At 36.0% G+C, this 26,039-nt stretch overlaps 2 protein-coding genes across 3 annotated transcripts in view; one reads left to right on the top strand and one right to left on the bottom strand.

Moving 5' to 3' along the window:
- Nucleotides 1-26,039, bottom strand: part of LOC123874418 (protein unc-13 homolog B) — a 419,803-nt gene that overhangs the window by 269,595 nt on the left and 124,169 nt on the right. The gene's annotated exons all lie outside the window — the stretch shown is intronic.
- LOC123874425 lies at nt 15,831-24,547 on the top strand. The gene is made up of 5 exons (XM_045919751.1): nt 15,831-16,153; nt 19,357-19,548; nt 20,983-21,127; nt 22,369-22,502; nt 23,640-24,547. Exons 1-5 carry the CDS (start codon nt 16,097-16,099, stop codon nt 23,856-23,858), a joined length of 747 nt encoding a protein of 248 aa, XP_045775707.1. The 5' UTR covers nt 15,831-16,096; the 3' UTR covers nt 23,859-24,547.

Raw genomic sequence — 26,039 nt, 5'->3', positions numbered from 1 at the left:
TGGCATACTTCGAACACAAAGGTTAATGTATTAGGTATTACAATAAATTATCCTTTACGGCGAAAAAAATAATCGAGACGCTTTATGGCCTAAGCCAGTAGGATTTTCGTTTAAATTACCTAGACTGAATGGCCTCTATAAAATTCATATTATTAAGATAACTATTTTATGGACTTCGTCTGTGTTGGTGTTAGCTGCTCTGCCTTTTAGGAGTGTTTTTTTTTTGTTAAAACTGACTGGAAAGCGCTCTAAGGGGGTGCCGTGTGTATGTCGGCGAGAACCGGCACAGACGGGGTCCATACTTGTATATTTTAACTAACTTGTTATTGTAAAGCCAGACGAAAGAGAAAAAAAAACTTTTTTATTACCTTTAAAACCTGCTAGTGACCAAAGGAAGCATTGCTATTAAACCTTTTAACAGTATGAATCTCTAAAGGTTAGGTAAATCACTAAAGTGAGATAGAAATTAGAGACTTAACACATGCAACGTCGCATTTGCCACTCATCGTGTTTTCTTTTTCTTCGATCATTTGAGAAGGTTCTTTCCCCAAAATCACATAGAACTTGATGTTTGAAACCCATGAGAGCAATAGAACACGCTATAAAATGTAATTTCATTATTTTTTCAACTGGAATAATTATTCTATGGTTATATTTCAAGGGGTATAGTAATTTTATTAACACATATAATATTATAACCATTAAATAACCTACCACAATACGCATTATCATGTCGTATAGTTTGGAAATGACTAAATCTCAGTCACCCAGTCAATAAGAAATCGCGTTAGCGTACTTTATTTTCCTATTTGTTTTTATTATTTGTATGTAATGTTTTGCGTAAAAATAAAGAATTTATCCATTTATCTATCATCCATTAAAGATAGTTGATGGGAAAATGTTTAGAGCTTATACCTAACATAAGTTAAAGTTAAAAAAAATACACCGGCATCTGCAGCTCTAGGCTTTACTTACGATACAATAATAATCGCTGCGTTCAAAATTCACATGTCTGAAAGATCTTTTACAGATTGCTTACAGAGATATTCCAACTGCAGTGCTCTTGTACTGGTATATTATGGCTAGCATTACAATTTGCACCGCAGTCGCACATGCAAGATAAAACGATACTAATGCTGCATACTAAATGTAATTTACCCCATAATTTAGTGCTTTTTGCAAGGTGAGTCTGAAATTGTTCCCAAAGCAATGCCCAGTGAATAATGTTTAACTCAAAATTGTCAAAAGGCATTTTTAAGAGAGAAATATTATATCTAGGCATATTTTAATAGAGATGGACACGCGCTTACACAACTCTATGTTCCACATACATTAATATTGTAAATATGCAACTGTGTCTGTCTGTCTATAAACTTTTCACGGTAAATCTGGTTATCCTATTAATTGTGACGGAATTTTAACAATTTATAAATGTGTTAACAGGGCTCTCTCCGTCAGTCGTTTCATACAATCGTAGTTCCAATTTCATTTGAATATTAAGCAACCAAAGTCCATGAAATTTTACAGACATATTCTAGAAACTAATATCTGTGTCTGTGGTGTTTTAGATTTTTCTAAAAATATGTAGTTTTAAAATTACAGGGGCTCAAAGATTTGTATGAAAATTTTTAAGACCGCGTAACTTTGAAACCGAATATTTTAACAGAAATCTGGAAAACCACAGACATAGATATTAGTTTCTAGAATATGTCTGCAAAATTTCATGGACTTTGGTTGATTAATATTCAAATGAAATTGGAACTACGATTGTATGAAACGAGTGACGGAGAGAGCCCTCTATCATTAAAAAAAGATGCTTCACTCTGGTACAATATGCCTAGCGTTTATCAGTGTGACGCGGGGTAAAACTACTACTTAATCCCTTGTTTATTAATTATATTTGACCAAACCATGGGCTTAAACTACACAATTTAATTCCCGCAGTGCTACAAAGCAACACTATTTGCTTGTAAAGAATAATTTATTGAAACACAGCCTTGATCGCTCATTCCTACCAAGTAAAATGCAATTAAATAAATTGGCAGAAGGATATTGCAGACACTATTAATCTAATTGATAACTTGGAACTCTGTTATGGAAACGGTAAGAAACTACGATCTGTTAATAAGCAATACGTTTTTTATAGCCTTAGTCTGCTGAGTTTCTTGCCGGCTCTTCTCAATGGAATCTGCATTCCAAACCTATTATTTACACTTATATTTTTATCAATAAAGTGTATAGTTAAGTGTGTGTTTTTATCAATATAGAATAGGCGACATATCTACGCAATTTATTTTTTGGCCAAGATTCATCCCTTTGGATTGAATTTATGTATTTATGTGAGGATGTTACGGAGCAAGCTATTCCTTATAGAAGCAATAAAGGGACCAACAAATGTGTAATAAACAGAAGAACAAGACATTTATTATTATATTGTGATTTGGATTTAAAAAATAACTACAATAGTGTATAATAGCTACTACTTGTTAAAATACTGTTGCATACCTGTTATCTGCTTAATGAATTAGTTTTATGAGCCGATGATCTTATAAATAGTCTTTAAGGCTAACGTGGGGCTTATAAAAGATATTTTAGAAACTCAGTCACTAAGGCAAAATTTTAACTTTTAGAGATAAAATAACTAGGCACGGCCGTAGCCTCCCACCAGACCAGATCGATGAAAATCGGACCTGCCGGAAATCGAACCCGGAACCTCCCGCTTATAAAACAACAGCTCTCGCCACTGCGCAAGGGAGGTCTTCAAATAGGAGGTATTTTACAAAATAACATCTTAAGGATTGAAGGCCCTATAGACTAGACTCTTCTTTCTTAGTCCGCCACTGCTGACAAAATCACAATACACTTTAGGTACATCAAAACTCTCAAGAAATTTACATGTAAGGTGAATAAATGGAAAAATATCATCCAAAAATTAATAAACTTAATAAAACTATTGAAATTTACATGCATCGAATTCAGATCGCTCATGCATAAGCCAATAACTCACAGGAGGCGTCGTGTTGTACAATATGCGAAAACATCGAGCAAAAATCCTGCCATTTCATATGGATTAAGCTAAAATTAAAATAATAAATTGTCGTTTAGCATGCGTGCCGTGTGGCAATCAATTCGATTTGTATTGAAATAATTAAAACATGAATATGACAAAGCGAGGATTATCACACATGTAGCCAGCACATACTGCGGTCTCTCGATTTGTTTTTTAGGTAGTAAAGTTATTATAATTTTTAGCTATTTTAGCATTTCGTTTTAAAACAAATAACCTTTACAGCTCGTTCACACAGGCTGCGTGAGCGTGGCGTAAGCGTAGACGTAGCGCGTACCATTGCGTTGTAATGTATGGAACTGTATGAAACATAGCATACCGCTTGCGTGGCGTGAACGTTCGCGTAGACGTAATGTGTGCAGTTATGTCTACGGATTCACGCGCGTCACTACGCCCGTGTCACGTGTACGTGCTGCATGCGCAATTGGTGTGAATCGGCCTTTATGTAACGCCAAGTTCACCTGGCTATGCATCTGTGAAGACTGTTTTACGCCAGAGCAACAACATGCGACAATGAGACATACTACAAAATAATATGAAATCATTTTTTTTGAAGCCTTAAGCAACATGGTGGTAGTCTATTTTATGCCTAAATAACATTGTGATGTAGGATTGGAATATTACCGATCGACAGTGTCAACGCCTTTTGCTAAATTATAAATCATTGTACATCAGCCTTGTAGCATGCTGCTATGTCACACTACATTGCTTTGACGTCAATGAAACTTTGTAGACTTTTAGACTTATTGGGAAATATTCTGCGATAATTGATTACAGATAGCGGTGGGGTTTTAATGTATATAGATAGGTATATACATATAATATGACCGTTCGCTCTTTGCCTGTTACATTTTTTACTATATATATATATATTTTTTTTTCATGATTACTGTCTATCTTTGCTGTACCTATTCTACTCCATTTACAACCTCTCGCACTGCCAAGGGTCACTGGTAGAGATCGAAAGTTTGTATGTGTGTGTGTGTGTGTATGTTTGTTACTCTTTCACGCAAAAACCACTGGACGGATTTGGCTGAAATTCAGAATGGAGATAGATAATATCCTGGATTAGCACATAAGCTACTTTTTATACCGGAAAATCAAAGAGTTCCCACAGGATTTAGAAAAACCTAAATCCTCGCGGGCGAAGTCGCGGGCATCGGCTAGTCTCTTATAGAGATAAGTGCTTCCCTGTCCACTTTTTCTTTCCTTTTATTTATATTGTTACAACTTTCTGGTACAAATAAATAAATAAAATAAATAAATAAATAGCTAGCACGGAAAACCAGGCGAACGAAACGGAGGTTTTCAATAATAAACAGTCAAAATGTAATCATCGTTTAAAACCAATGAAATTAATTACTTTAAATAAATACACCAAAGATAAAAGTGTCGACAGTAAAATCGTCTCTCTACTCCCCGATTAACCTACTTGCGCAATAATAAAAGTTAAATGGTCACGAAACAAATTGGAATTTTCAATACAGACGGACAAGTTTCGTATTAAGTGCAACAGGAACGACAAAACATGAAAGAGAAAAGTTTCTCAAAAATGTCTTAAGACAAGATTGTTACAACTCGTTTTGAAAGAAAAGTTGCTGAAGAGGAAAGTCGGTCGGGGAAATACTGGTTGCGTAACTTTATTGATGCTGAGCGCTTGTGGACAGGTTCAATGCTATTCCAATCGAAATTGGAGAAAATAAAACCGAGTAGGAGGAAAATAATGATCGGGTACTAAATCGGGAGAATACTAATTGCGTATCTAACTTTGTGGACCCTAAGCGCTTGTAGACTAGTTCGATGCGATTCCAATCCGAATCCAAAAAAATAAGGATCGAGATGTAGGGAAATAAGGGTCGCAGACTGAATCAGGAAAGTACTGGCTCCGTAACTTTGTAGTCGCTGAGCACTTGTGGATGGGTTTGATTCGATTCCAATCCGAATCTGAGAACATAAAGGCCGATTCACACCAATTGCGTACACGTGACACCTGCGTAGTGACGCGTGTAAACCCGTAACATACCGAGTTACGCATACGTCTACGCTTTAAGCAAGCGGTGTGCCATGCTTCATACAGTTCCATACATTATTATCAACACAATGGTACGCGCTATGTTTACGCTTACGTAGTCTATGTGAACGAGCTATAAAGATTGAGATGGAGGGAAATAATCATCGGGGACTGAATCGGTAGAGTACCTACTTACTGGCTGCGTAACTTTGCAGTCGCTGAGCGAATGTGGACTAGTTTGACGCGGTTCCAATCCAAATCTGAGCAAAAAGGGATCGAGTTCATAGACATATTACATTACTTGATCGAGATAAATAAAAATAAAATTCGAGGACTGTATTCGGTTTATTGTATCCAACATAATATTATGGACGGTGACTAGCATATTTTTCAAATCTATGAGTTTTCATTAAGTATTTAATAATGTCATACATTTTTGAATTTTAATTTTATTCCACAATGCATGAAATTTTATATTTTGTTAAAAACCCTGCTTGTCGATTTAATTTTAAGAGTGAATTATAAAAAATACTCATCTAAATTTACATGGTTTATTTTCCCCTAACCTGTAGTAAAAACAACTGGGATCGTAAAATGTTTCAAAATTCGTAACTTCGCCCTCTTCATTAATATTTATATAGCGCATTGCTCTTAAGAGGAAAACCTATGCGAATGACATTGACGATTTCCCCTTCAAACTAGCAATTTTGACATGTCATGACCCTCTATTGACAATTAATCAAGCAGACATTTCAATCTGCGAAATTTACGCGGACTTTTAGTATTTTGACGTAGGAGGGTAAAAGATCCAGTACATGAACGAATAAGGACTACCCTGACTTTGACCTAAAATTAAGATATATGAGAATCGTTCTATGTATAATTTTTATATTTTTTTTTATCTGTGTCTATACACAGTAGGTATACACTCTTAAATTATTTAAATATCAAAAACGCAAAAAAATGCGTGGTATTAATTATTATAAATTATTTTATTTAACAAAAGGATAAATTGCCAGTAAATGAACTGGGAATTTCAGTGAATGAACGAACTCTATCTAGTGCATAAACTCTCGATTCCTATTAATAAATTCTTAAGTATATTTTCGCCTTGGAATTTTAAAAAAAATGTCAGATTTTCAGTTTTTGACTTATTGTATATTTTTTTCTACATTTTGCGCGATAAATCAAAAACTATTTTACATAATAATAATAAATAAAACCTGTTTTAGAAGACTGCAAGTTACAATAGAGCCGCTTGGAACAATTTTTTTTGCTGTTTCTTCTGGTAATATTCACAATGCAGAAATAATAATCATCATGGTCTTTAGATGGTTTGCGCCAAATTATAAAAATTTTTTTTAGTAAAAGTAGTTAACTATTCTTATTTGCTCATAAACGCAACGAGGAAATACAGCTTCCACATATAAAAATTTGAGTCCAGGCCTTGCTGTTAGCTGCTAATGGGTTCTCAAAGTAGCCCGAGTATGCTTGTTTTACTGGGCACAAAAGGAAAGAATGAAAGGAGCTTACCCAGTACATCTTAAAAGATCCGTTATAGATACATGCATCCTGCCATGCCTTACCTATGCCAGCCAAACATGGGTCCAGACAAAGAATATAAAAAGAAATAGTGACTTGCTAAAGGGCGATGGCAAGGTGCATAAATTAAGCAAAAAATATTCAAAGTGAGAATTGAAGACATAAGAAAAAAGACAAAGCCTACAGACACCTTGAGACATGCCCTAAAACTGAAATGCAAATGGTCATATTGTATCGATTTTTACAGATGAAAGAAAGACAGGTAGGTAGACCGAAGACGCGTTGGTCTAATGCTATTGTGCAAATCGCGAGAGAAAATTAGCTTGATAGTACCAAAGACAGAGAGAAATGGGGATACCCAAGAGGGATCCATATCCAAGAAAGCAGAATACCAGAATAAATATAAAAAAAATTCAAAAGAAAAATAAAACCGACTTCAAAATCACAAACACTAAAAAGTAAAAAATAATTTAAGTTATTGTGGTTTTTGAAGTCGGTTTTATTTTTATTTTGAAAATTTTTTATTTCAAAATTTTTAGTGGCCCCACTGTACTATAATAATATGCCATGCCCAGCTAAAACCCTACTGTTTACTAAGCAATTACACTGATCGCGAGCAATTTGCTCTTATCCATTGAGGAGTTCTGTTCTCCATCTCAGAAGATATTCATCAGAACTTCATCAAATTTATATGGGACCACCTGCAAAGTATACCTAGCTTTTCAAAAAAAATAAAAATCCAGATCGGTCCAGGCGTCTTTGAGCAATCGGTGAACATACATTAAAAAAAAAATTGAATTTGCTCTTATCCATTGAGGAGTTCTGTTCTCCATCTTCAAAGATATTCATCAGATCTTTACCAAATTTATATGGGACCACTTGCAAAGTATACCCTATCAAACAAAAAAAAAATCCAAATCGGTCCAGGCGTCTTTGAGTAATCGGGGAACATACATAAAAAAAAAAGATACCAACGAATTCAGAACCTCTTCCTTTTTTTAAAGTCGGTTAAAAATATACTAAGATTTACTAACATGGTGTTATACCATAGAGTAGCAAACAGAGGCAAAGCTTCTAAGAAGCGAGCAAAATTTATAACTATTTTGGTAGGGCTGGCACTGGAGGATACAATTTAATTAACAATAGTTATTTGTTCAACAAGATGGTAAAGTTTGTTTTTGTTGTGATTGCCTAGTTTAAATATCGATCTTTAAATATCGATCGATAGATCTAAATATCGATTTTGAACGAAATCAGTCAATTTAGAAAGAATTATAAATGGTGCCAACTTTTTTAAATTTTGGTTACAGGTTCCTATTTTGTGATCCCAGGGAGCTCTAAATATCGATTTTGAACAAAATCGGTCAATTAACAAAGAATTTCAAAATGGCGTCGACTTTTTTAAATTTTGGTAACAGTTTCTTATTTTGTGATCCCAGGGAGCTCTAAATATCGATTTTGAACGAAATCGGTCAATTAACAAAGAATTTCAAAATGGCGTCGACTTTTTTAAATTTTGGTAACAGTTTCTTATTTTGTGATCGCAGGGAGCTCTAAATATCGATTTTGAACGAAATCGGTCAATTAACAAAGAATTTCAAAATGGCGTCGACTTTTTTAAATTTTGATAACAGTTTCTTATTTTGTGATCGCAGGGAGCTCTAAATATCGATTTTGAACGAAATCGGTCAATTAACAAAGAATTTCAAAATGGCGTCGACTTTTTTAAATTTTGGTAACAGTTTCTTATTTCGTGATCCCAGGGAGCTCTAAATATCGATTTTGAACGAAATCGGTCAATTAACAAAGAATTTCAAAATGGCGTCGACTTTTTTAAATTTTGGTAACAGTTTCTTATTTCGTGATCCCAGGGAGCTCTAAATATCGATTTTGAACGAAATCGGTCAATTAACAAAGAATTTCAAAATGGCATCGACTTTTTTAAATTTTGGTAACAGTTTCTTATTTCGTGATCCCAGGGAGCTCTAAATATCGATTTTGAACGAAATCGGTCAATTTACAAAGAATTTCAAAATGGCGTCGACTTTTTTAAATTTTGGTAACAGTTTCTTATTTCGTGATCCCAGGGAGCTCTAAATATCGATTTTGAACGAAATCGGTCAATTAACAAAGAATTTCAAAATGGCGTCGACTTTTTTAAATTTGGTAACAATATCCTGTTTTGTGATCCTAGGGATCCTCAGATATTGATTTTGAACAAAATCTATGACAGTTCAAGAAAATAGATTTTAAACACTATTTAAATTATTATCATTAACATTAAATTAAATGAAAACACGACGCGCGACGTGTACTGCAGCCCCTGAGCTTGAGCACAGGCCGAGCCGATATAAACCGATTTCTCTCCGTACGCGACGTAGCGCCTGTGCTCACGCACACACGCGCCTCAAGCTTGTAGTAGTGTACCTATCGTAGCGCGCTTGTATGAAGCTTTGACTCTGTTCGCTACTCATGTGGTTATACAACGCAATACCACACTAACAAACACTCGTACAAACATACAGACAAGTATATACTCACACACACTCACACACACACATGGACGCACGCACACGCACTTTTGAACGGTTTGAACGGAACACGGTTTTGAAATTGAAATTGAAAAAAGTGTAAGAATTTGTAAGAAAATATTTAAAAAAGGTATATCAGCCGGTTTTTTATTCCAGCTCTTAATACATGTAAAAACGTCCAATCTGTTCATTTACTTGAGCCTTTACCCTAGTACCTAATTATATCGACCGCCCCATATCAAAACAAAGTAAATGTCATTTTTCCGAAAATCGTTTTATGTCATAAGCCTAACTTTCATAGTATGTCCCGTTGTATTGTAAGGACACCCACATTAAAGTAAAATTAAAAGCTAGTAAGTCGCTTTGACCATTTTAAAACATAGTAAGTCTATGAACTGGCTAGGTTTTTTATAGATTAATGCGCCTTACTAAGTTTTTCAAAGGAATTAGATAAAATAAAATAAATATCACCCATTATCTAAATACCATGTCAAAACAGTAAATACTTAATGATGCATTAAAACTTAAAAGTAAGATAGGAAAAGTCAATGACCTCTACATGTCAACTGTTAAATATGGCTTGCAAGGGAAATACTTTGCATACTTACATAATGTTTTTAAGGTTCCATATCTCAAAAGGAAACACGGGACCCTTATAGGATCACTTTGTTGTCTGTCTTTCTGTCCGTCTGTCCGTCTGTCGTGTCTGTCAAGAAAACCGATAGGGTATTTCCCGTTAACCTAGAATTATGGGCAGGTAGATAGGTCTCAACTCTCATAGCCCAAGTAAAGGAATAAATCCGAGAACAAATTTCGTGATTCTAGATCAACGGGAAGTACTGTATAGGTTTTCTTGACGGACGGACGGACAAATGGACAGACAACGAAGTGATCCTTTAAGAGCTCCGTTTTTCATTTTGAGGTACGGAACCCTAAAAAAGAAAGTGATGCACATCTAATGAATAAATGTGTAGGCCAGTCTTCACACTAAAATATTTAAACCCCTTTAATTTAAAAACTGTCATAGCCTAGTGGTTAGAACGTCCGCCTCCTAATCGAAGGTCGGGGGTTCGATCCTGGAATCACGCACTACTAACTTTTCAGTTATGTGCGTTTTAAGCAATTTAATATTGTATATCAAATCTTTGAAAAGAGCAACCGCCGAGTTTCTTGTTGAAGACTACGGCCTAAACTTCTCTTGAATTTAAACCACTTACTAGGTTTTGATCTGAGAAAGAAATTTGACATTAATTGACAAAATTGAGAGACCTAAGCTTGTATAAGAACACAGAAGTGTCATAATTCGTGTTCACTTTGCCTAACGTCTCTCGGAGAGCAGAGAGAGATTTAAACTGTTTCTTATAATCACTGGCCATATTTCAAATGCGAAAGTGTGTTTGTTGGTTTAATATTCAATCACGCTGCAACGGAGCAACCAGTCGACGTGGTTTTTTGCATGGATACATTTAAAGACCTTGAGAGTGACATCTCTCTCCGCATCGTATTCTTTATTGCTGAGGGTTGTGACCTCTTTCCATTATTCCTACATCTAATGGTAGGTTTTCTTGGGATAATAATGCGGTGGGTTCAAAGAGCCTACGGAACTCGACTAGAAAAACGAGATTTTGACTCTTAGTTTTAACGGTTATGAATTAGTTATTATTATCAGTGATAAAATTGATTAGGGCTGCCAGGTAAAATGACATTTATCTCGGAAAATCAAAGAGTTTCCACGAGATTTTTTCCAAGTTTGCGCTACTAAGTACATATATTATGAAGAGGAAAGGTTTGTTTGTTTGTTATCGATAAACTCTGAAACTACTGAACTACTTGCACTAAAGACATAATCATCAACATCAACCGACAGACGTCCACAGTGAACATAGGTCTTTAATAGGGTCTTCCACATGCTACGGGTTTGCGCCGCCTGAATCTTTGCGCTTGCGCTTGACGACAATCATGCTTTAAAGAAAGCAATGATGAGGTCCAAGTTGGAGCACGCTTACCTGGAAGATGCCTATTCACTCTTGGCTTGCAGGTATCTATGGTATATATGGCAGGAAACACGGCCGCCGAAATGGCGTTCCAACCTTTAGGCTCTCCCCATTGCCCGCAGCATGAATCTGAGCTTCCTTATGATGGTTATATTATGTACATATAATATCTCATAAGAAATCTCTAACACACAATCCAGCTAAGTAAGTCCAATTTCGAAAAAAGCTAGCTAGCCGACAAATCTAACTCAGGCAGCCTTCGGGAACCTTCGAGATGTCTCTGTCCAAAATTCCTCAATGCTTGAAGAACAGTCTTTGAATAGTGCATATTGTCAGTGATGAAATATGGATCCGAAATATAGGTCTTTTTTTTGTACACAGGAAATGCCTGACGCATACCCCTCCGTCATGTGGGGCTTGCACCAAACTTGCACTACTACGAAATCCATTTCGGAACACGGCACCCGGAACGAGGCGCGCTATCTCCTAACATAGGTATAATACCTATTTAGAACACTTACTATCTGTCATCATAATCTATGACAACCTCCGAGTATTTACCTGGTAAAACCGTAACTTTAGAATAAAATTTAGTATATAAGCAGGCTTCATTTAGAAATGAAAAAATCCCTATTTTATTTTTCAACGATTATAAACACAACTTTCATTCAAAAATAATAAGCTTATATTCATTTTAAATAATATTTTGCGACGAAATGACGCGCACAGTCCTTCCGCCATGACAGTCCAGTGGACACTGAATTCCATAGAGCGCCTGCAAGAAAATAAATAGCACAGGAAGTTTTTTGGTTAGTTTTAGATTATTTAAGAAACGAAAAACATTTAGTATAAAACTAACAGTTAAAATTGATTGCTAAACCTAAACATATCATTTTCTGGAGGTTGGCTTCAAAGTATCAAGATGTTAAAGAAAACTTTTACAGAACAAGTTGCGAACAGCAATGTTTTCAACTTGGTTTTTTTTTATTATTGGGATAATGTATACTAAATTAAAAAAGGCCCTTATAATCTTCACAAACTGAAGTTTTTAATTGCATGTATTTAATAGCTGTTAATGCTTTAGAAAAATAAACAATTTACTTCAAAGTACAGCATTTTTGCGATTTGTCAAATAGCAATTACCTTAATAAACTCTGCTGAAATATCATACAAGGATACTCCATTACATCTCTCTTGATGGACGTGATCTACTCTACTTGGATATATTTCATAGTTAGGGATCCATGGCTACTGGACACAGAGGTGACATTATAATATTACTGAAAGTGCAATCCTTTAAAAAAAACATTCACATAACTCCAAGAAAACTTGAAACGAGTTAACATAACATTTATTTTGTTGAAGTATCCCATTAATGCATCATACACATAACATAGATAATAACATGGATATTATCATTGAATTAAAGGACTTCCCTATTTAAATATAGGATGATATTATTATAAGTATTTGGGTTATCGATAAGAAATAAAGAAATACGTGCTTCAGGACCCCAGCTCAGAATTTCTAAATTCCACCCGAGCGAAGCCGGGCCGATCAGCTAGTATGACATAAAACTGTAGGCAAAAACGAGTTGAGCCTCAAATATTCTAGTGAGGAATGACCCATCTAGTAGATTAGGTACATCAGGTTGCTGGTTATTTTGTAGAAAAAATACAACAGAATATTATTTCTTGCAATTTTTAGGGTTCCGTACCTCAAAAGGAAAAACGGAACCCTTATAGGATCACTTTGTTGTCTGTCTGTCTGTCCGTCTGTCATGTCTGTCAAGAAAACGGTAGGTAGCTGCTCTCATAGTACAAGTAAAGCAATAAAATGAAATAAAATGAAAGAATGAAAGGGCTTTACTTGTACATTCTAAAACAGATTTTTGTTTATTTAGCATAATAGCTTTTGATTTATCGTGCAAAATGTCGGCAAAAATACCCGAGTACAGAACCCTCGGTGCGCGAGTCTGACTCTGACTTGGCTGGTTTTATTATGTTTTTCATCGCCTATGATTACTCTGAGACAACTATCTGAAACTAATTTTAAAGTCAATTTCATGAAACAATTCCGTGACTGTGCGGCGCAATATGAGACCGCACACCTATTCGGTATCAGTCGAAATTGAAAACAAAGGGGTGAACTTAATTCGATGCATTCATTTGGAACATTTTCTGTGCCCACACGGGGTGAGTATGCCGACCTTTCGGCAAAAGCATCCGGAGCGCGTTACTATCGTTCAATTAGTAGCCAAGAGCTGTCCGGTACACTGCTGATGTCAGCGATACGAACAATAGGTAACAACTCGTTAGCTTTCAACTCTTGTAGATAGGTTCGTAGTATTCACGCTATTTCAATTCCATTCATTCATTTGAAATTACATTTCCAATTTCTATTCCGAAAGAAAACTTCCTATATTACAAAGAAAAGAAGAAGTGGGCATAAAGTGAAATATGTTCGAGGAATTTCTCTATACCTATGCAAAGTGGAATAACAACTGTATATTATACATTTCTAAAGTTTTAAATGTTCAAATGTTTGACTACAGAACTGCTGTTCGGTTATGTTCTTTATGCACTGCATCCGATCCAAATCCGATTCAAGTCCGAGAAGTTTTGATCAGATGTAGCCGTAGAATGACAGAGAGTTGTGTGAGGCCCTGTGAGGTTGCGCGACCATCTATGACTACCATCCTAATTTCGTTTTAAATGACTTCGGAAAACGAACTAGGGCATAACCTTTTAGTCAAAGTCAAAATCAAAATCATTTATTCAAAATAGGTACAATTGTACTCCTTTTGATGGTCGAAATTGTTAATTTTGTACGATATAGTGGTGATAATTAATTACGTAAATTAAAACTAAAGCTACGAGGGTTCCAAACGCGCCCAAGTCTGAGAAGAGCCCACAACAAACTCAGCCGGGTATTCTTTTTTTATTATCACTACTTTACAAAATCTTATACAAATGGTATTACGGCTAGTTCGGATCTAGAACTCTCACTCAGATCAGATTCGTATCGGATACAGCTACAGTGCGTAAAGAGCCTAACGGTACCCAAATCTATTAACCAAAGCTAAAGTGGGAACATAATAACTATGTTAATTATTATGTAATAACGTGAATTATAATCTCGTCCAACGCGTCAACGCGAGTTTGTCGTACAAACTGAAAAGCATACCGATTTGAAAATTACATGTTGCTTTTATTTAATCACTTTACAATCAAGACGACCAACTCAACAGAAAAATTAGGAATAAATTAAATAGGTACTTAGTTCAATTAATACTTTTTATTAACCCCCGACCCAAAAAGAGGGGTGTTGTAAGTTTGACGTGTGTATCTGTGTATCTGTCTGTGGCATCATAGCTCCGAAACTAATGAACCAATTTTAATTTAGTTTATTTTTGTTTGAAAGGTGGCTTGATAGAGAGTGTTCTTAGCTATAATCCAAGAAAATCGGTTCAGCCGTTTAAAAGTTATCAGCTCTTTTCTAGTTATTACTGTAACCTTCACTTGTCGGGGGTGTTATAAATTTTTAATTTTAATAACTTCACGATTAGACTGCATGTAAAATCCGAAACGTATATCTATGAAAAGTTCATGTCCAGCCATCTATGTTTGCTGGACTGAATCAATTTTGACGGATACGAGCAACCACCCTGAAAGCCTTTTGAAGCCTAATAATCCAGTTGGTAACATACAGATGGCGTTGTTTGTACTGAAACCATAACGTTTTTGTCTAGTCCATAAAACTTATAATAACTCAAAATAAAATAAGTGGCAAAGGTGAAGTATGTATTGTATAAAGATCTATGATAAAGATAGCTACCTGACAAACACTGTATTAGACAGATCATACAAATTGAATATTAACTTTAGTCAATGGGCATTCAAACCGACTGAATTGTATGAAAACATTTCGTAGCACTGTAAACAACAGTAGTCATAGAGTTTATGGATAAAGCATTTGTCATACTGGCCAGATTTTACGCCTGCAATTAACTTTTAATGGTGACACCTGGGGTCATTTATAACTTTTAAATTAAAAACTATGATCGGAGTAACTTTAATCCCTCTAAATATTATGGTTTTCAAATCAATACGATTGGTTTTCCATACAAAATAACAGTATTACGCCACTGCACGTGTCGCGTTAAATAGATAATTTGAAAAGTTAAGTAGATATGTACATTGGATTGTTATATACTAACGTAATTCCTCAAAAGGTACATAAGCCTCTGGTGACTTTTTAGTCAAGGAATTGGTTTTAGCTATGATTTTTTTAATAAGTAATAAGATATTTTCACAAAGACCTTTGAAAAGGCCTACCTACATATTTTCCGGTGAAATAAATAATCAATCATACTTATACTTATTAATTATTGTAATCTGTCGATAAGCTACTTACTCGTAGCAGCGTTGTCATTTATCAAAAATAGCACCTATGGCATTTTTTGACAAATAAAAATATTATTCTAATAACGTATAGACAAATTACAGATTGGTGTTAGGTTTTAAAATTTGGATTAGGGTAAAAGAAAGTCCTGTTAAAAATTATAGGTAAGTAGGTATCAGAAGAAAATAATATAAAGCTAAGAAGAAAATAGGTTGAGACATTGTATTAAATTACCAGTATGCAGAAGCCCTTATCATAACAATCAGTAGCTCAATCGGAGACGCAAAGCAAAACATGAACGGAACAAAGAAACAAGCAGTCATTAAGTGCACGGCCATTCGATACCACTAAATAAAGTGATTAGTCAACTAATCAAAACATATTCATTAGTTATTTTATCTCCGTAAATATTGAAATTAATACTATCTTATTTATGTTCTTATTCATGATTCGTGAATTAATTAAAATTGAAGGCTGAAAATTATTAAAAGTTACTAAAACAATGTTGATTAAAAGTTGTCATGTGAAGTGATATAGGTAAACAGAAATGTATCGTAACGCCTTAATTATTTTGGGGTCTATATTTATTGCCTTTACTTTTGAGGTTTGTTTTTACCTTTTTTACTCTACTAATTTTTTGTGTTTAAATAAAGTTATAGTAATAAGGGAGCAATTTAAAGTGGAGCCTCTTAAAATACCCTTTACGAACAATGATGCTAAGGACATCGTGGTTAACAGGGAAGTCTTGGTACGTTTTACACGTACTGAAGTCAAGGGAGCACTAAAGAGTATGAAACATGGAAAGTCACCGGGACACGATGGCCTGAGCATCGAGCACTTAAGGTATGCGGGTTCGCACCTTCCCAGAGTCCTCAAATTGCTCTATAACCTTTGTATTAACCACAGTTACCTGCCAGAAGCCATGATGAAGACAGTAGTAGTGCCCATTATCAAAAACAGAACAGGTGATGCGGCGGATAGATCCAACTACAGGCCGATATCGCTGGCGACGATAGTGGCTAAGGTGCTGGACAGTTTGCTAGATGCACAGCTAAGTAAATCAATTAAAATACACGATGCTCAGTTCGGCTTTCAGCCTGAACTCTCTACGGAAAGCGCGATCCTGTGCCTCAAGCAAACTGTGCGGTACTATACCGACAGGAAAACTCCTGTTTATGCCTGTTTTTTGGATCTATCCAAAGCATTTGACCTAGTAGCTTACGATGTCTTGTGGCATAAGCTCGAAAAGGAAGCAGCTTTGAGACCTGAACTGATTTCATTGTTTAAATACTGGTATGGTAACCAAACTAATGTGGTTAGGTGGGGTAATGAACTTAGCGACCCATATAAAATGGAGTGTGGAGTGAGACAGGGAGGGCTGACGTCCCCTAGGCTGTTTAATTTGTATGTGAACCAGCTGATTGAGAGGCTCAGTGGAGCTGGTGTCGGGTGTTCAATAGATGGCATACGCATGAATAACCTTAGCTACGCCGACGACATGGTTCTACTGAGCCCCTCAGTTGGGGGTCTGAAAAGGTTGCTGCAACTCTGTGAGGAGTATGCAGAGATGAATGGACTCAGTTACAACGCCAAAAAAAGCGAGTTCCTTGTTTTCAGGGGAAAGAACAAACTATCCAGCTTTAAACCAAAGATACAACTATGTGGTAATCCCCTGAAGCAAGTAACTGAGTTCAAGTATCTCGGTCATGTAGTAACCGACAGCCTGAGGGATGATAGTGACATGGAACGAGAGCGCCGGGCTCTGTCGGTCCGAGGCAATATGTTAGCCCGCAGATTTGCGCGCTGTACTGGGCAAGTAAAGTTGACCTTATTCAGGGCTTACTGCCAGTCATTCTACACGTGCAGTCTGTGGACGGACTACAGGCAGCGGACCTACAGTGCCTTGCGTGTTCAATATAACAATGTGCTGAGAGCGGTGTTGAGGAAGCCTCGACACTGCAGTGCGTCGGCAATGTTCGCGGATGCTCGCGTGGATGATTTCTACGCGATCATGCGCAAGCGTGCCGCGTCCATGATGCGCAGGCTAATGAGTAGTACCAACACTCTTCTCAGCGCATTGGCCAGGAAACTAGATAGTCCTCTCTGGAGGTGCTGGGGGGGTGCGCACATAGGCGCCAAGAGGCTCCCTCGGGCTTTTTAGTTATAGTTTTAGTTATAGAATTAGTTGTTAAGCTAGAAATAAGTACCTACTAACATAGTTTAAGTTATTTGTCATACTAACACAATTATGGGTCTAATAGCCTGAAATAAAAGTTAATTTATTTATTTATTTATTTATAGTTCATTTGATATAAAATTTTTTGATTGTATTTTCTAACCATCATGATCAACTCATTATCGGCCCACTAGTAAGCACAGGTCTCCTCTCAGAAGGAGCAGGCTTCAGGCCATAGTCTGCCACGTTGACCCGGGGCGGATTGACAGAGTAATGTAATATTAGAATGTGATAATTGGACTTTAATACATTAGTATGTACAAATTTTGGATTGATCTGAATTGTATATTGTTTAAACTGAAAATAAATATAAGGTATGGAATCTAAACTGGTGAAAATTGAAGCTCGCCGCATTACACAGGTCATTGATTTTGTCCTGTTTGGTCAATTGTAAATATTTACTGGTTTATTTTTAGCTGACCCGGATTTTTATTTACAGATCGTTTCAGCTTTTGGGCAGTCAGTAGTAAAACACGTATTGTCATATGTACATATTATGCCTACGTATCTGGGTAGCTAATATTCTGTTCAGTTTTTTACAAAGACAAAATTGTAGCATGAGTGTTTCCCAAATTCGTTTATCTTTATGAACTACTTCTTGTATGAATGAATAATCCTTGTAATGGAGTTTTATTTTTACTTTTAAATATATCTTGCCAAGAAGCCATGAGCATTTTAAGAGTTTTAAATTATTAAAAATCATAGTTTTTTCACTAAAAGACGTTCTTTGCTCGACATAATAATTCACTGACTACTTTCCCTATGGTGTGGGACGTGCAACGCATACGAGTGCAAGTTTGTACTAGGGATGCCGACGGCGTCACTTTAGTAGTACCTAATGATTTAGAATTGTGCTTTTTTATTATTGTAGAAAATCCTAAGAAATACTTTTTACTCGTCTTCAACTATTATCATCAGATGGAGGAAAATTTCGAAATCGGTTAATGTGGTCTGTTAAGAGTGATACTGTGTTTTTAACCCCCGACCCAAAAAGAGGGGTGTTATAAGTTTAACGTGTGTATCTGTGTGTCTGTGTATCTGTGTATCTGTGTATCTGTCTGTGGCATCGTAGCGCCTAAACGAATGAACCGATTTTAATTTAGTTTTTTTTGTTTGAAAGGTGGCTTGATCGAGAGTGTTCTTAGCTATAATCTAAAAAAATTGGTTCAGCCGTTTAAGAGTTATCAGCTCTTTTCTAGTTTTCTTGTAGAAAAGAAGGTTAATTAACCGTTAGGTTCATAATATTATGTCAATAGACAAATGTCAAGCTGTCAAGATGGACGTTGCCTAAATACATAATTATTTATATGAAAATGATGTTTTGGAAAACTCAAATACTTTGGATCGTCGGGGGTGTTATAAATTTTTAATTTACACTTGTTGATATGCTATTAATTAGAAGTGTATGAGTTTAATAAAAACTGCTACACCTCTTTCAGGTCAGCACACTTCCATCTTATACATCTTAACAAAGTGAGATTGCAGTAAAAGACTAGCTTGTATTTAAATAAACTTAAAAAGTATATCTACCTGGTAAACTTCTCAAATTAACTCGAACTGTTTTTTTCCAGGCGACAGATTTTCAAGACAACCTCATAAATGGCTACCGTACTCTCATTGCTGACATCCAGGTACGGACACAGAAATCTCGCGAGGACATGGATACCCTAGTATCACAAATCAAGCTCCTAATGAAGAATGAAGCGGACAAGGCTATCAACTATATGACGGTGTATCTTGAACAGATATCACTGTATTTTCAGGTATAATAACATGGTGTGCTCTCACTTAAGTTTTACCTTCTAAGAGAGAAAGAGAGAGCGAGTGTTATAATAATGACAAAAAAGTATAAAGTGTAAAGTGGCGTTAGACGCAACACTGTGCGAACTGAATACCGTTCATCTTAATTAAATCTTAGTAGAGAAAATAACCAAATTATGTATGTTAAAATATATATTATTTAATGAGTCATCGATGCGTAAAAAACATTATACCTACCTACTTATAAGAATTATTACATCTAGTCTCTATTAACATAATATTTTGGTGATCGCCACGATATTTGGACATACTCACAATATGAGACATCATTACAAAAGAAAATGAAACTCGAGATGCCTACTTTTTAAACTTTATTGTCTAGAAAGAAAATAAAACTCCATATCAAAATAAGTCACGAACAAAACAAATTTTCAATTAAATTCAATAAGTAAAAGCTTCATTAAAAAGATCTTTGTGAAATCCTCCTTCATACAAAACACAATCACAAAAACATTAGATTCATTACACGAACTAGACATTTAGAAAATGTGAAAAATGAAGTCCATTTCTGAGAGAAAACGGTAAAAGAGGTGAAATAAGAGCGTATAACATTGCACGTACCCCCCTTAGCCGTCTGAGGAGTGGAATACATGAGCAAGTCGTCGCCTACAACGGAAGTACTACTGGGAGACTGCAAGCACTCTTACGCCGTAACAAATGCAGTGTAATGCATTGCAGGACCACGAGCAAAATATAAATGAACGGTATCTAGGTTAAACTTTTATGAAAACCTAGCTTTCGCCGGTGACTTCATCCACGTTACCTACAAGTACTACTAAAATTCTCCACATTTGCTATACATTATGTATTTACAACTTGTTTAGGCATCTCATGCAAAAAATGATGTTTTAGGCTTGTTTTAGGCGATATTTTTATACAACAGAAATACTACTGGGCCACTGTAAGCACTCTTATGCCGTAACAAATGCAGTGTACTATATTGCAGGACCACGAGCAAAATAAAAATGAACGGTATCTACTATCTAGGTCTAAACATAGCTATTGCCCGCGACTTCGTTAACATGACTTATACAGTACTTCTAAAATCCTCCAAGTTTGCCATACATTGTTTCCATTTACGTATATGTATACAACAGTTTAGGCATCTCACGTAAATATATAACTGAAAGTACTACTTGAATTGTAAATCTGACGACAATTGTTATGTCAAGAAGGTGATAATTAATTGTTGTAGGCTTGTGACATTAAAAAGTGTCCATTCTATTTACATATGTACCAATGTACCAACTACAGACAATTCATTTACTGAAGAATGAAAATGTTCCCTTAAAATAAGAGTAAAATTTGCTCTAATAAAAAAATCCTAGAGAGATTAGAGTTTGTAGCATCCGTATTTCCTGATTTAAACGTTTCAGGTAATAATTCACGATCGCAAGCCCCGCAATGGCACTTACTGTAAGGAGAGCATTGTGAAATTACTGGGCGAGAATTTGCAGCTGGCGGACGAAAATGTTACGTTATGTCTCGCTTTGGGATATCAAAGGGTACAACGACTACCAGGTAAGTTGATTATAATATACTCATAATATTATAGTCTGTAAAATTCTTAAGTTGTAATTTATTATTTTATACTTAGAAAATATATTAGTTCAAGTAAAGTTTTCTAGATAGATTTTATTTTTAAATATCAAAGTAAAGATTTGATTTTGTTTTCTAAAGATATTTTTTTTAAACATTACCTTTATTAATATTATTACTTTTAGTAATGGGTATTATTTATCCCGTAAGGAATTAGGAAAATCATTTTGAACGAAAATAATAAGGGAGATCGGATTACTATGATTGTTGATTATTCTAAATTAGTAGTAGGTATTAAAAAAGAAAATTAGAAGGAATAATCATATTTTCCTCCATAATTATCGTCATCATCCCATCGCCGGCCCGTCACTGAACATGGGTCTACTCAGTTCAGAAAAAGGTTTAGGCCTAAGTTTACTACATTGGCCACGTACGGACTTCACACATTTTTGAGAACAATATGGAGAACTTTCAAGCAAACAGCAAGTAATGTTTTCCTTCACTTAGTTTTAACTGTTTAAGTGCGTTAGACTGCACTTAAATAACTTTATTTCGTATTATCTAAGCAACATCGATTGTTTGGAAACTAGTTTCCGGTTTACGGATATGACTGTCAACCCAGTCCCCGCTCGACCGACATATTGTGATGTTGTGAGCCACCACAGTCCACTACATGTGACTTGGTTTTATTTTGGCATTGTCTTCCTTGTTTACACGTATCGTACGTGCTGAGTGCTGACTGCTCACTGGGGACCGCGCAGGATGTGTTGAAAACAAACCTACGTTGATACATGGCTACCTATGGTACAGTTTGAACTAGAGAGTTTATATTTTCAATCTTGTAAATGTGGTAAAAATCCGTGATAGCCTAGTGGTAAGAGCGTCCTCCTACCATTCGGGAGGTCGGGGGTTCGATCCCGGGTACGCATCTCTACTAACCTTTTGGAGCTACGAGTATATGCGTTTAAAAAAATATCACTTGCTTAACGATGAAGGACTTAACCTGCATGCCTGATTTCTCCATAATGTTCTCATAGGTGTGTAAGTCTACCAATCCGCACTTGGCCAGCGTGGTGGACTAGGGCCAAATCCTTCTCATACTGAGAGGAGTCTGGTGCTCAGTATTGAGCCGGCGACGGGTTGGAAAGGTTTTTAAATCGGTAAATTTTCAAACGGGTAAGTAGTAATTAAATTATTATTATTTCATAATTCTTTCATTGCAGAAAAGTTACAAGTACACTTTGAAACACTTGAGAATCTCAAAAAATATTCAGCATCAAAACTATTCGAGTGTCAGAAGCAACAGCAAGTTGGCGGCAACTGCTCTCATGAAAGTCAAGATCTTGAAAGGACAGTGGTACGTAACTTGTAAGTCATGGTTTATACAGAAGTGGTTAGTGGCGGAAACGTGGCATGGCAAGCCACCCTTAGCCACGTTAGCTATATAAAGGCGATGTAGAACTGGCACCCCAACAAGCTTCAGGCTTGAAGCTTCAACACTCTCGTTCATTCTGTCTAAAGTATAAGAAGTAGCTCTTAGTAATTCTCATTGCTGAAGATTCCTTAATTCAATCACATGGCAGATGTATTCTTTTGGCATTCGACTCTACAAAGAGTATATTAATATTACTTTGTCTCTAAAACTAAGGTATCCACCAGCAATAAAACTTGCAGAAGTCAGCTGTTATGATCATGTCATTGCCAATTTCTGCAAGTTGTAGTAAGTACACGAAACTTGTAGAAGGTGACTTGCTGCAAGTGTTTACACTATGTACTTAAATGACGTGCAAGTGATTTACCAGAACAAAATTCTGCAAGTTTTATAGTTAGTAGATACTTAACTTTAGGACGATTACTATTTTTAACCCCCGACCCAAAAAGAGGGGTGTTATAAGTTTGATGTGTGTATCTGTGTATCTGTGTGTCTGTGTATCTGTGTTTCTGTCTGTGGCACCGTAGCGCCTAAACTAATGAACCGATTTGAATTTAGTTTTTTTTTGTTTGAAAGGTGGTTTGATCGAGTGTTCTTAGCTATAATCCAAGAAAATCGGTTCAGCCGTTTGAAAGTTATCAGCTCTTTTCTAGTTACTGTAACCTTCACTTGTCGGGGGTGTTATAAATTTTTAATTTACACTTGTATTAGACTTTAGTATCATAATAACCGGGAACGATGGCTTAACGTGCTCTCCAAGGAAAAGCAAAGGCCAAATTTTAATCTCTATACCCTCTAGACCCTACCTCTACCCTAACTCTCTAGACCCTCATCCATCCAGCTCCCAACTTGGGTCAACATTGCTTTATCAGCACAATCGATTGATAAAGTGCTGTCAGCTGTTGCGTTGCTTCTGAAAACAAAATTCGGATCTACTACGCAACCCATCATACAAATAGTACTACGGCTACTTTTGATCGAGAATTCTCGGATTCGGATCGGGTGCAGTGCGTAAAGAGCCTAAGCAGGCTTAATCTTTTACCAAGATCGCTTCTATTTCAGTTTTTATACGAAACTTCGCCGTTCCCCGTCGTGATGGCGGAAATTGCGATACACGGCTTCAAAGAGGTGTCGGATCTAAGTGTCTGCCTCAAAGACATCATCTCGAGGATGATGACCCATTCAGTGAAAGTCATTGGAGACTTCAACAGATGTATTCACAACATTGAAATGCCCAAACTGAAGTACTTGCTCAAGTTTATGAAGAAATATGCTAGATAATAATGTTTACTTTTAATATATATAGAGATACAAGATAATAGTAGGTTTATGTTTAAAGCTAATTCTCATCATAACAATTTGTATTATGGCGTCGGGTTAGGCGAAAATGCTTAAATCACATCCTCATGGAATTTACTTGAGAAAATAATTATTTTTGTGGAGAAAATATTTACGGCAAAGCGTTGACCGTACAAGATAATAATATGAAAATATCAACACTAAAAATCAGAGTCCTATTTTCATAGATAACGAACATATCTGATGGCATAAAAATAATTAGGTACCTACAGTATTTTTTGGTTCGCTTCATTCTACAATTTTTTCCGAACACAAATTAAATTTTAGGAATTTGAGCGAAACGTGTCAGAGTTCAACATTTTGTTTATATTCCTTGAAGTTGTAAAAGGTATCGATTACAGATTTAACATTTTATACCCCAGACTTTTCCATCTGATCACCTTTTTAGTAATTAGCCTATTGTCATATTGTTGATTTATGACTAATACGTATTCCCATTATCATTAAAAAAGAAAAGCTTTTTCAGGTTTCATTCTATACCTATTTTACCTAGATTGCAACGCGTATCTGTCGATAACAATCATGGTGTCACTAATTCGATATGGTTAGATAGTAATGTTTAATAAAGTACCGTAGTTAAACTTAACAGTGAGTGATAACGCGGCAAAATAAAACGCTACTTTTTATTGTACTAAACTAATATCTAATAATTATTTACTATTCATATTACGAAAATATGAAGATAAGTTCCTAAATGGTATTATTTGCTTGAAAGGTATTTGATAAGCACTGCCACCACCTGGCATTGCGAAATTAAATAACTCCATACAATTTTAATACTCTCATCAAGATAAGTTACTTAATTAATTTAAAAGTAATAGCCATATTCATATTATAATCACTTTGCGTTACCATAGATATCAACGAAAGTGGTAAGTAGTGTGTACTTAGAGAAGTGTTTTTCTATGAATATCAATCCATCTTTATCATTAAGAACAATCATTTCCAACTCCAATAATATACTCGTAGGTTTTCTTTTTAATAATAGCATACGTAAATAAAGCCTATCACATCATGATACATAATATTATGTATATCTCCCATATAGCCTTATGTTAAGTGTAGTGCAAGTATATTCGAACTTATCTAGTTTCGAAGAACATTACACAATAATATAATCAGCAGTAAAATTGTTTATAGCTAAATAAATATTCAACGATATCTAGATTTTTACACTTACCAGTAATATGACAACATCAGAAGAACACGGCTGATATTTAAGTAGTCTGCTAAACCTCAAAGTCCTCTGAGCCATAGTCAACGGACCCACAGGCCTCGAGTGTATGAGTGGAGACGGTGGCGGATGAGGCGGTGGGGTTGACATGGAAGGTAAGTTACGGCGAACAGTCTCCAGAGGAACCGTTCGAGCCACCAAAGAATCACTCCCAACAGAATTGGCACTACCACTGAATATGTTCATCAAGTCACCGATTGACCCGCCGCCGCTCGAACCTGCGCTACATCGCAACTTATCCAAGTCAGTAAGACTTGAGCCTCGACGGACTCGTAACCGGGAACCACTGGCATTTGAACGGTTAGATTCAAAAGTCTGCTCGCGACGCACGTCAGCCTCGCTGACCGCATGACACTTTCTACTTCGCACCATTTTTACTCGATCATAGACCCAAGAACGAGACAGTTCAGCGCGACAATTATCACAAAAATACTGAAAGTGAAAACTTTACTGTTTTCACCTGAAGTTAAATAAATTTGCATACAAATAGGCGATAGGTGCGCGCGCGTCGCTATCATTAGGGCCACGGACGCCCGCAGGATAGTGATAACGCGTCCTCGCTGGTTTCCGTTGACATTGTTTTACATAACTTCTAAATAAAACAGTTTAATTTCTTTTCACTTTTACTGATGTGCGTACCGTACAAAGTCTGTTTGCGAACTGCGGGAGTGCGTAGAGTGTAGACATGGTTGGCGTGGATGGAGTAACAGAGTAGAACTAATGAAGTGATCGGGTTCAAAGGCTTCATAGGACTCGGCGGGAGGCACTACTTACCCAGTAGGTGACGGGGCGCCTTAAAAGAAAGCCTTGTAGAGAATGTTCGTTAAGTAACTTGTGAACGATTAAAAAATATTTCACATTTCATAAAT

This window comes from Maniola jurtina, chromosome 18 (genome assembly GCF_905333055.1).
Source record: "Maniola jurtina chromosome 18, ilManJurt1.1, whole genome shotgun sequence".
Classification (NCBI taxonomy): Eukaryota; Metazoa; Arthropoda; class Insecta; order Lepidoptera; family Nymphalidae; genus Maniola; species Maniola jurtina.
Note: the sequence above shows the minus strand (reverse complement) of the source record. Positions and strands in the feature narration are given on the sequence as shown.